The sequence below is a fragment of the Diabrotica virgifera genome, chromosome 3 (genome assembly GCF_917563875.1).
Source record: "Diabrotica virgifera virgifera chromosome 3, PGI_DIABVI_V3a".
Classification (NCBI taxonomy): Eukaryota; Metazoa; Arthropoda; class Insecta; order Coleoptera; family Chrysomelidae; genus Diabrotica; species Diabrotica virgifera.
This window is the reverse complement of record NC_065445.1, coordinates 28,049,139-28,061,573: the sequence shown is the minus strand read 5'-3', so window position 1 is coordinate 28,061,573 and position 12,435 is coordinate 28,049,139. Positions and strand designations below refer to the sequence as shown.

General features: G+C 32.0%; 1 protein-coding gene across 2 annotated transcripts in view; it reads left to right on the top strand.

Moving 5' to 3' along the window:
* Positions 1 to 12,435, top strand: part of LOC114340409 (uncharacterized) — a 74,659-nt gene that overhangs the window by 48,472 nt on the left and 13,752 nt on the right. Inside the window, exon 1 of one of the 2 annotated variants that reach the window (XM_028291001.2) lies at positions 524 to 938. The exons of the other annotated variant lie outside the window; for it this stretch is intronic. Coding sequence (XP_028146802.2) covers positions 672 to 938 — 267 coding nt within the window. The 5' untranslated portion in view covers positions 524 to 671. Of the gene's footprint in view, positions 1 to 523; positions 939 to 12,435 lie in introns of those variants that run through there. 2 annotated transcript variants of the gene reach the window in all.

Here is a 12,435-nt window from a genome sequence, read left to right as displayed (position 1 = left end):
GAGTTTTTCTAAGGATAGATTTTTTTTCGGATCCCCTTTACGAACTCCCCTGTATTAAGAGCCAATATATGGTAGAGGTGCATTTACAGGGTACAAGGTTTCTCCCCATAACATGATAATCTAACGCGCTAGAGTAACTACAAAAATCCCCGCTTGGGCTCCCCTATGAATATTTTGTGGCGCCTTTTACTTTAAGTTTAGCAAATACTACGGAAAAATCTTTCAAAATAAAGCTATAAGTTTATTTTCCATCAAAAATTAAATTGACAAATAAAATTCGGCAACATGAAAAATTCACAGCAACCATGTTCCACCAACACAACGATGAAACGATCACGAAACTGCGCGCAGATAACGAAATAATACGTTCCATGGGTTATTTTGTTTACTGCGCAGTTTCGTGATCGTTTCATGACGGTTTTTCGATTACGCGCCATGGCCTGGCTTTTTCGTTGACAGTATTCTGTTTTGTTCAGTTTTTACTGTTGCCTGCATTGCTTCAACCGTCAGCGTGCGGGCGTGCGCATTCGTTCAACGGACGGCAACGAAACGTGAAAGTCGAAAGCACAAAATAATTTATATTTTATAAATTTTGGAAGAGTTGTTTATTCCACAAGTGGGTCTATTCTACAAGTTTTTACTGTTTCCATATTATTATATATAATATTGATATGGCGTTTATAATTCCCGATAAAGTATTAGAGTCATTAATTTGTACCTTCTGCCATAAATACTTATCGGTAAAACCCACAAGAGTTTATCCAAATAGAGATGTAAAATGTGGAAGGTGTGCAATGGCCGATAAACGAAAAAAACAAAGAGCAAGTGTTGAATCGCTTTATGGAAAAATTGCTGAAAAATTTTTATTTAAATGTATTAACAGATTTGATGGTTGTCGAGAATTGTTAGCGTATTCCCAAGTTCGTGATCATGAAGAGGTACGACTTATAACAATACTGTATTATAACATTTTTTTTTTCTTATAAAAAACAGGGTAATAGGGTAAAAAATGTATAATGTGGAGTCTACGGTGCTTGTTTATGAAGTTACCATGCTTACATTACATATACCTTACCTATAGCTTTATTTTTTCTGTTTATCTCGTTTAAAAATAATTCATTGGTATAAATTTCTTATGAAAATACAGAATTTCTACTCCAGAACACACAATTTTTTTGTTTAGATAATTGCAAAGCAGCTTGCACTGGGATGATGCTTTAAAACAGGAGTTTAAAAGTTTTTTTTTTAATCTACATCTTCTTTAAGTGCCATCTGCTATGGAGGTCAGCAATCGTCATGGGTATTCAAATTTTAGAGACTGCTGCTCTGAGAAGTTCATTTGATCTATATCCATACTATACTCTCAGGTTGCACAGCAATCATATTCTTATGTCTCCTTATGCTTCTTTTTCCTTGAATCTTTCTCTGCATTCTGCATAATCAATTGGAGCAAGTTGTATCTCTCTCCACATGTAATATGTCCAAGATATTCTGATTTTTTTGTTTGATGGTATTTAAATCAGTGCTACTGTAGTATGCGTCTACCTATCCCTATCTAGTATAGTGTTCATAATAAGCAAATTTTGTGGTTTATTCCGAACTAAAATAGTAAATTGATTTGAGAAAGCATCAATTTGCAAAATTAAAACAATAATTCTTCTGATTTATGCACCTTATACACTTTGTAAAGATTTTTTTAATATTTTCTCTTTAAATCCACATACATTGCTATAAAATATTGAAATTCTATTTCAGGCGCTTTCTCATTGGCCAATTTCTTTGTGCATATTTTTATTACCACATTTAGTTGGTTCTTCTTCTTTCTTCACTTTTGCCATGCATACCTACTAATGCATTTACCACTACATTTCTTAGTATTGCATTTGGTCTTGCTCATGGCAATGTACCATACTGTTTATAAGATATTAATGAATTGGATATAATCTTATTGGTGACAAGTTCAGTAGAAGACAGATAAGTTAATTATTTATATGGGAAATAAGCCACAATTAAAATGAAAAAAATAATTTTATTAACGTTTCGACGCCCAAATCGGGTGCCGTTGTCAAAATACAAAATATTACTAAAATAAACAAAAGTGTTGTTGCTAAGCAAAAAATTCTTCTAATAATTTATTTAATCTCACTCATTTATATTGGCAATTCAGACATATATTATACATTTTAAAGTAGAAGACTTTAAAATGATATTGCCAATATTTATGAGTTGCGTTCCTGGGACGACTTACTGAAAGATAGTTCATTCGATTACATGAAATTAACCCCAACTCAAGAATATCCGTCATAAAAAATTATAGCATGTGATATGTCTTTAAAAAGACAACCAAATGCAACGACAGTAAAATTCTCGAGTTAGAGACTTCATAGTAAATCACAAGGGAAAACCAGGAAAAACCCTGTGATACTATCCCGACATCGTAAGTATTTGGTCTTACATTAATTTACTCTCAAAAAATAATACCAAATTCTGACTTGTAACATGTTTAAATTATAAATAATATTAATAATACTAGATATATAAGTAATACTAAAATATAAAATATGTACTAGCTCGATATTATTGACTTACTAATCTTGGTATTTTTTTTATTATTTATTTATTATTTTTTATTATTTACTTACTAATCGAATGAACTATCTTTCAGTAAGTCGTCCCAGGAATGCAACTCATAAATATTGGCAATATCATTTTAAAGTCTTCTACTTTAAAATGTATAATATATGTCTGAATTGCCAATATAAATGAGTGAGATTAAATAAATTATTAGAAGAATTTTTTTGCTTAGCAACAACACTTTTGTTTATTTTAGTAATATTTTGTATTTTGACAACGGCACCCGATTTGGGCGTCGAAACGTTAATAAAATTACTTTTTTCATTTTAATTGTGGCTTATTTCCCATATAAATAATTAATCATAAAAATGCCACAAGGAAATAGCTTCAGAACAACATTAAGACAGATAAGTAGCACAATAAAGGAGTTTAATGCCTGGTTGCACCAACAAATCTAAAGCTCCAGCTTAGCCTAGCTCAGCTTATAGTTAAGAGTTGCTTTAAGTCTTATGTTGCACCATAATTTTCGATTCTTCTAAGCAATCTATGTGGTCTTTCGTAAGCTGAGCTTAAGCACGTCTTAAGCTTAAGATCTGTTGGTGCAACCAGCATAAATGTTTCTCTATGGTAGCAGTATGACATAGTCTAAAAAGTTGCCTAGGGCATAGTATAAGCGTTGATTGATAAATACAGAGTATTACAGAGTATTTATCAGAGTAATACAGAGTATTTATCAACAGTATAAGTATCTAGACTCTAGACTTACAGTTAAGAACCCAGAAGGGTTATAGCTTTGGGTTAGCTTCTTTATAAATAATCTTCTTTTATTTATATCTTGATGCTCAAAAATTTATTTAAAACGTCTATTTGTTTTTGGTTAATATTTTGTAATGTAACTTAGGTACTAGAAGTGTCAGCCACTCCTGCAACTATGTATTGTCCAAGCGAAGACCGGTGGAATATGCGCATTTTGTCAATGAAATTCGATATTTTTAAGATATTCCAGAAGCCGCTACAGATAAAATGTTTTAACGACCTATTAATCATTCAGTATTACTCAACGGATATTAGTACAGTTAAAATAATTAAGACAATAACCGGACAACATTGATTTAATGAGTAAAATTTAGTTTTTTTACTTTAATGACAAAAAAAACAAGCCCATTAGCAGAACCCAATTAAAAATTATTTTGCACATCATATTTGAAACATTATTTGGTTGAAAAATCTCATTTTTGTTGGCAAAAAAATATATTAATTTGTTTGGACTAAATTACAGCTGTGCTTATCTTAAAAAGGATATGTTACTATCAACATTCGCACAGTGTTGCCAAACTGAATTTTGTTATTTTGGGTGTAAATTTTTTCCACGGATCTCCGAGGGTACTATACCTATATCCCATGAATATTTAGTTGGTCTGTGTTTAGAACTTTAGACAAATCGTCATCCTCTATGCTTTTATCGTTATACAGGGTTATGCTGATTAAATTTTTCCATGAATTTCTGTTGGGTTATAACTATCCCGAAAAATCTGGGACATGGCCCGAATTACGAAGTCGTGTCCCGGATGTCCCGGCTTCCGGGTCATCCGAATTTTCAACGGTTTGGTAAAATTCTATTTTCAAATTTAGAACACGTTATTCTTTTAAGAATTCAAATCTGAATTGGTGGGACGAAAAAAAGTCGACAATTTCTAATAGTCCACCTAAACTATCTGTCTAATAGTCTAAGTGTAAAGTGTAAAACTAATACCACATCAAAAATTCATTCGTTTTATTTCGTGGTAATATAGTTGTACCAAAATTTAAACTCTGGATTTTTTCTGTTTCTTTATTTTAATTATCGTCATCTGAAAAGACGATTTAAAAACATGAAAATGTAATTATGATAATTATATTTTTGTATTAACCTAAGGTTCTATTTACATTGAAGTCCAACATCAGTTGATTTTCTAATTTTTCCTTCTTTGAGAACGATTTCCGGATTGGAATCCTAAACGTCAAAAACTAACAAAAGTGGGATTATCATTACAACCCATCCCATAAAAAAAATTTTTTTAACATAAAAATGATTAATAATCAATAAAACGATTAAAGTTCTATATTAAATAAAATGGCCCAATTTTCATGGGAATGTCCCGGATTTTAGGTATTTTTGTAGCCTTGTCCCGAATTCAACTGAATTGGAGTTGGTCACACTAGTCATAACCCTATTAATCCCCTTCACAGATATGGCCTGTCTAAGGGTTTACCAGGTTTTATTTACATATATTTTGTTCATAAATCAAGACATGCCTTTAAATATCGACATGAACATTGCTTTATAACTAGTTTCCTTTTTAAGAATAATTGGAAATAATTTTAGCTTAGACGTAATATGTACCTAGCACGACAAGTGCCTTAGTTGAAACAGAAAAAAAATCAGCTATAGTCGATTCGCTAAACTCAGATACAACTAGCTAGTGATTTTAGTAGGTAATTTTTTTTTTTTTGTTTTTTGTCAAAATTGGCAAAATTACTAATTATTTAGTAATTATTTTTTTGTCAATTTTATCAAATTGGCAAAATTACTTACTAAAATCACTAGCCAGTTGTGTCTGAGTTTATCGAACTAACTATATTAGAATAGAATAGAATAGAAAAAAGCTTTATTCTCAGGATTCACAAGTTACATACAAATATAAACTGTAAATAGAGAGAATGGTGTCAATTACAAATTATAATGGTTGCTGTAACAACCTACACTTAACATAAAAGTAATATTAAAATATAATAACAATAACAGTGACATTTAGATTCAGATAAGAGCCCTCAGTCTCCCTGCAGGTCAGCTTGAAGGTATTCTCCCACTTTGTAGGGTTCAAGGTGTATGAGCAACTGTTGAACAGACTTTCTATATTTATTTATGTCAGTTTCTATTTTGATGCTGTAAGGCAGTTTATTAAAGAATTTAATACAGGCATATTCTGTGGTTTTTTCGGATGCTGTTAGTCTATGTATTGGTATATTATAGTTTCTGAGATTGTTTCTGGTATTTGTATTATGGTTTGTTATGTGTTTCAAGAATTTATGTCTATTTTTAAAAATGAAAAGTAAGCATTCATATATGTATGTTCCAGCCATTGTTAGTATGTTGAGCTTTTTGAAATTACCTCTACACGAATCTCTGTATTTCAAGTTAAGTAGAGTTCTGATTGCACTTTTTTGTAATATAAAAACCTGCTCAGCGCTACTACTCCCCCCCCCCCAGAAAATTATTCCAAATCGCATTACAGAATGAAAGTTTGAAAAATATACAACTCGTTTACATTTTTCGTCCAAATAATTTGCTGATATTCTGAAAGAGTAGCATATAGATGCTAACCTGTTACAGATCTCATCTATATGCACTCCAAAATCTAAATTTTGGTCAATATGTACCCCCAGAAATTTTGTGCTTTGGTTTATAGTAACCATTTGTGATTGAATTGAGACAGTTTCTGGTAAGGTACTATTATTTGTTTTAGTGACGAAACAGATATAATTTGTTTTTTCTCTGTTCAGTATGAGTTTATTCATATTGAGCCATCTCTGTGCTTTATTCAATCTATTATTAGCGATATTCAATAAATTATTTATACTATAGTTAAAATGTTAGTATCATCTGCAAATTCCACAATAAGAGTATTCTGATTGTTATCTGTAATGTCTAAAGCTAAATCATTTACATAAAAAACAAAGAGAAGAGGACTTATAATACTTCCCTGAGGAATTCCCACCGAAATGAGACCTTCATCAGAGAAGCAATTTCTTCCCTCATACTCAAATTTTACTTTCTGTTTTCTGTTTGATAGGTATGATTTTATCCGATTATAACCTGGCCCTCTTATGCCATATCTGTAAAGCTTTTCCATTAGTATTTTGTGATTTAAAGTATCAAATGCCTTTGATAAATCTAAAAATATGCCCATGGATATATCTTTGTTTTCATAACCCTCATTTATCTTTGTTATAAAATCATAAATGGCAGTCTCTATAGATTTTCCCTTAAGGTACCCATGTTGTGCATGGCATAACAGCCCCTCATTATAGAATAAACTGAGAAGCCTGACACACATGACTGTTTCAAAAACCTTAGAGAATGATGGTAAGAGGCTTATTGGACGATAATTTTCTAGTAAAGTGGCATCACCTTTTTTATACACTGGTTTTACTACAGCTATTTTTAAGTTGTCTGGAAATATCCCATTTATGAAGGTAGGTATTGTTTATTCAGTGCCGGTTTATTCACTGGGCGCTTGGGGGGGGCGCCCAGGGGCCCGGGCCCCGGAGGGGCCCGTTCCTTCTAATTATAAAAAAATAAAGTCGCTAAATAATTTACATATTCTCCGAAAAAAATCTCATACGAAAATACGCCAATACACTGCAAACGCCTTTGTTCTATTGTTATATCTCTTCACGCCTATACACAGTGCCGTAGCCTAGCCCCACAGGGGCCACGTGTCAGTGTTTGTGGCGGGCCCTTTTCCAAAAACTACAGAAAGTTGTAAGATTTCGCCATGTCATTGATTAAAAACTACCCAGGTAGTGGGTAAAAACTGTGTAGGTTATTAATCAATGGCCATGTCTCGAATTGTATACAAAATAATCGCACAAACGGAGCTTTTTTAGTTTCTAATAATTTCATTTTGAATTGTGGGGCTTAAATAATAATTTATCTCACTTTTCGGCTTTGAAACAAGTTCTTTTAAAATAGGAACAAAATAAGTCCTTTAAAATAGTTAAACGAAAGACAAAAATAGATATACATAAATCTAATTTATAGATAAAGAATAGATTAATCTCGAAAATATCAATACCCACTCTTTCAAACAAGGTACACACTCTTTCAAACATTCAAAAGTAAAGTGATTACAAAAATTGCAATTTGGCATTATACAGTGGCCTCTAAGGCTAGCACTCCACATGCGATTTGTAGTCGCAGCGACAAAAATATCGCTGTCGCAGAAAATCTAGAGTCTAGAAAATTAGTCGCTGTTTTCAGAATCGCGAATTGAATGCTACAAGGATGTAACATCAGCTTTTAGATGTTTTTTTTTAATCTAGAGATAAAGAAGAAGTCAAAACGTCAATTAATACTTTATGCGAGAAACATAAAATCGATGTTGATGAAACCAAAGAGAACTTGCATAAATGCCAAAATTTGAAAAAACATCATACAATTTGAAAAATTTGATTCTTCCAGGATGTAAAAGCAACTTTTTCCAATATTTTACCTTTACTGCAAATTTATTTGACGATACCAATTTCTAATGCGTCAGGCGAGCGGTCTTTTTCGGCTTTAAAAAGAATAAAAACATATTTAAGGTCAAATTTGGGTCAAGAAAACCTAGACGCATTATCACTATTCTATATAGAGAATGGAGAACTAGAGAAACTGAATTGTGATAATATTAAATATGGCAGTTTGCGAATGCCAAGTCAAGAAAAAAAGTGATCTCATTTTTATCTTTATGTATTTTTTAGAATATGTTTTTTTGCTTGTCATGTGTTGTTTTGTGGAACTTTCTGTATTTTTTTTTATTATTTTTTACGTTTGTTATTCTTCTTGCTTGTTTTAAAAAATATTTTATGGATTTTACAATAAACCTTTATAGTTAAAAAGTTGAAAGACAGATAAGTTTTGTACACACTTGAATGAATGAAGAAAGTAAAAAAGAAGTATATTAAAGTGTGTAAAAATATTTAATTTCCTTAGTTAGCTAAGCGCTTTCGACATATGTGTCATCATCAGAGCTAATGGTCAAAGTATATAAAAAAAGTACCGGCTACTTCGCGTTGTAGGTGTTTGCATTACGAACATTGGTCTGCTGTGCAACTCCGGATGATGAAATATTACGTTTCTTTGATTACTGGATTTTAATTAAAATTAATAAAACAGTAAGAACAACCACTTAGACGTTACAAACATATAAATTTTGGTCATGGTACGGTATCACGGTCATTTTTAAGTGATGCGAGCATGGCCTAGGTCAGTCAACTGCAACAGTAATCAAAGAAAAGTAATATTTCATCATCCGGAGTTGCACAGCAGACCAATGTTCGTAATGCAAACACCTACAACCCGAAGTAGCCGATACTTTTTTTATATACTTTGACCATTAGCTCTGATGATGACACATAAATATGTCGAAAGCGCTTAGCTAAGGAAATTAAATATTTTTACACACTTTTCACTTTCTTCACTTTATAGTTAATGCATGTGTTTTCTTGTTAAAAAACTGACAACGAATAGCAATGAAGGGGGCCCCTAAACCTCCAGCGCCCAGGGCCCAAAGTTAGGTTAAACCGGCACTGTGTTTATTATATGACATAATGGTATAGCTAGCTCATATGCACACAGTTTTATTATATTCGTAGGTATCCCATCATAACCTGAAGTGAATTTATTTTTCAATTTTCTAATTAATTCAATTACTTCATTTATAGTTACTGGCGTTAGAAAAAATGAGTTTTTGTTAAATTGTATTTTGTTGCTGAATTCTATTTTTGGTATATTTTCTGAAAGATGTGTAGCAGCATTTAAAAAATATTCATTAAAATTATTACTTACCGTGACTGGACCTCCTAGTATTGCTACATTATTTTCGCTAGAATTTGCCTGTGTGATTTCTTTAACGATTTTCCATAGACTTTTTGACTTATTTTGACTATTATATATTTCTTGCCCATACTGCATTTTTCGTGAATCCACAAGCATTTTATTATACTGACGTTTTGTTTGTTTGTACTCATCTTTGTAATGGTCATCTACTCTACTTAACATTAGCAAAAGGTCTAAGCGACTTTTATATTGGTTTATTTCATTTGTATTATAGTATTTGATACATTTTTTGTTTATTTATATTTTTTTCTGGAAAGCATTGGTCAAATAACAAAGAAACGATTTTCAATACAACCCATTGCTTTTCTATATCCCAATTTGGTATTGAAAAAAGCTCCTCCCAGTCTTCATCTTGCAGCATTTGCCTAAAATTTTCTTTACTGTGAGAATCAAAAATTCTTTTCCTAATTTTTATATTTTCTTTTTTGTTTATATGAATACTAAAAGTTATTTTTTGACCAAGATGATCAGAAATATGAGTATCTAATACTTCTGCTACATAAAGTTCACAGTTTGTAAAAATGTTATCAATGCACGTCTTATAGCTCTACATATGTGAGTATACTCAGAAACTGATGGCAATATATTAAATGTTTGTAATAAATAGAGAAAGTCTGCTCTATATTTAGTCTGACTCCTCAAATCTATATTAAAATCACCTGCAATAAAAACTAGAGAGCTCTCACCTGAAATATACATTAAAACATTTTCTAGAATATCTAAAAATTCCTGCACACAAGACTTTGGAGTACGATATATACAAAGAATTAAAATTTTGCAATTTAAAAAACACACTTCTACACATGAACATTCAAAAACATATGTTTTTGCCTTAGCACTTACATATTTTCTTATCCTCCATAATAAGCTTTCTTTTATGTAGATTGCTGTGCCCCCATGTTCGCCTTCATCTCTACAGAAAGCAGAAACTAATTTGAAACCCATAAAATTGTGATTTTGTAATTGGGGTATTGGATTTCCAATGTTCACTTAAACAAACTGCGATGCACTCTTTATGTTGTAAGATTTCTTCTTGGATTGTATCCATACAATTTCCCACTGATTGAGCATTTTGATGGATGATACTGCTCTTTATAACTGAGGATCCTCCTATATTGGTGGCATCCTCTTTTCCATGAAAAACCTCGAGACTACTGCTCCGTTTGGCCAAGCCTCTCGTTTCCATGCTTCTCTAGAATCGTCTTGTCTGATGGTAACTTTCATTGAGGCATAATGTTCCGGGTGAAATGATGAATGCTCTTCACATTTTACGCCTGGGAAATTTGGCTCCAAAAAGGCCTTCAGTTGCTCAGGTTCAGTTCCTGGAGTAAGCCTAGTGACATGAAATGATATAAATTTTGGAACTGCTTGAACCTGGGAAGTATTTTCATTTCGGCCCACCACAAAACGACGGGTTCTACGTTTGGCTACTTGCCACTCATTATTTTTATTAGGTGTGCGTACCTGATCCCCTAATTGTTGGATATCTTGCATGTTATCTTAAGAATATCTATAGATATTCTATATAGATAGAATTTACAGTGAGCGCCACCGTACTAGACACATGGGTAGGTACCTAATTACTAATGGGCTAATCCGGTCTGTTCTCCATACAAAATGGGCTTTTCCATACAAAAAATTCATTAATTAATAGCATTATTACTCTGCTTTAAAATAACTTTACCTATTCAAACACCAAGAATATTACAATACTTTACCAAATTTTACAACTGAATTTTACAACTTTAACAAAATGACAACCATAAACCTCAAAATTAGATCAGCTGTATTTAATTCAGCTGATCTATTGTTTGTCAACTTTCTATGTTAATGTTCAGTTTGTATACATTTTCTGGTGTTCTAAACGTCACTAGACATAAAAATAAGCATTGCAACTAGTGACGGGTCCAGGACTGTAATAGCTCAATGTTCCTATGTATCTAGTATGGTGGCGTTTACTGTATATGTATAGAGTAACCATATTAATTTTTGTAAAATATGAAAACATTTGAATCAATGTTTAATTCAAACAATTTAACAAATGCACTTAAAGTAATACTATAATATAACTGGTTCTTGTACTCTTTGTAGAATTCATCAATTCAGGAGCTTGGAAGAGTAAGGGAGAACTCGCAAAATGATCGTTTCAAAAAGTCTTATCTTCCTCACATACTTTTAAAGATTAGATTTGTATATTATAAAAGCATGTTTCGCCCTTCATACTCCTAAACTTCTGTAAGAAATAATATATCAATCCATTCATGTCCGAAACTGAGGTACATAATCTTCCAGAAGAGCAAGGACGAACCCACAGGCTTTTATTGTGTTTCAGTTCAAGGTTAGCCCCTTCTCTTACTAACGTGTTTCTAAACTTTAACTCAGTTTTCTCGATACATAGTTTTTGCAGTTCGCCCTTACTCTTCCAACCTCCTGAATTGTGGTATGTACTTCATTTTTATTTGGAGCCCTTCAAAATTATTGTCCTAGGTTCGTGCCACACCCCTCTATATTGTGTCATTTTTATCCAGTTTCCAACAATTCTGTTTGGCCTCAATAGATTTCATAGGGCACATTGAAGGGTGCTTAAGTGTCCACTCATTTTGAACTGGACTTAACCTCTCTATGTTGTAAGTCCATGTCATATTGAGTGTTTCCGTACCATGTGTATGCACCAGGGAGTGCATATTGATTGAAAACTTTGCTTCTCAGACAAATAGAAATATAAGACTTCAAGATATCTACTTTAATTTTCAAGATGTTTCCACTTCTTTTTCTTTGAATCCCATGTGTTTGATTGTCTCTTTTGGTGCCTATCTTGTGTCAAATACCGAAACAAATGAACTGAGTTTTTAAAATATTTATTTTCAAAACTACTTCTTTAAATGATTTTTTCAACTCTTTCAACATACACAGTGTCCACGGATGGGGTGCCCCAGTGGAAAAACTTTTTTATTTCAAATTTTAGCGAAAAATCGTCGGTCTAATAAGCAAATTGCCTAAGGCACAAATTGAAAATTTTACAGGAGAGACAAAAATCTTTTGGAGCTTGCCTATGTCCAAAAGACAACAAAAGTAATAAGGGAGAAAATTGTCTAACTCTAATCAATACATAATTGACCAAAATTAATTAAACAAAATATTTAAGTACACAAATTTTCTACTTATTATGCAATATTCATATTAATTAATAATAAATTATCAAAATATATTTATTTACT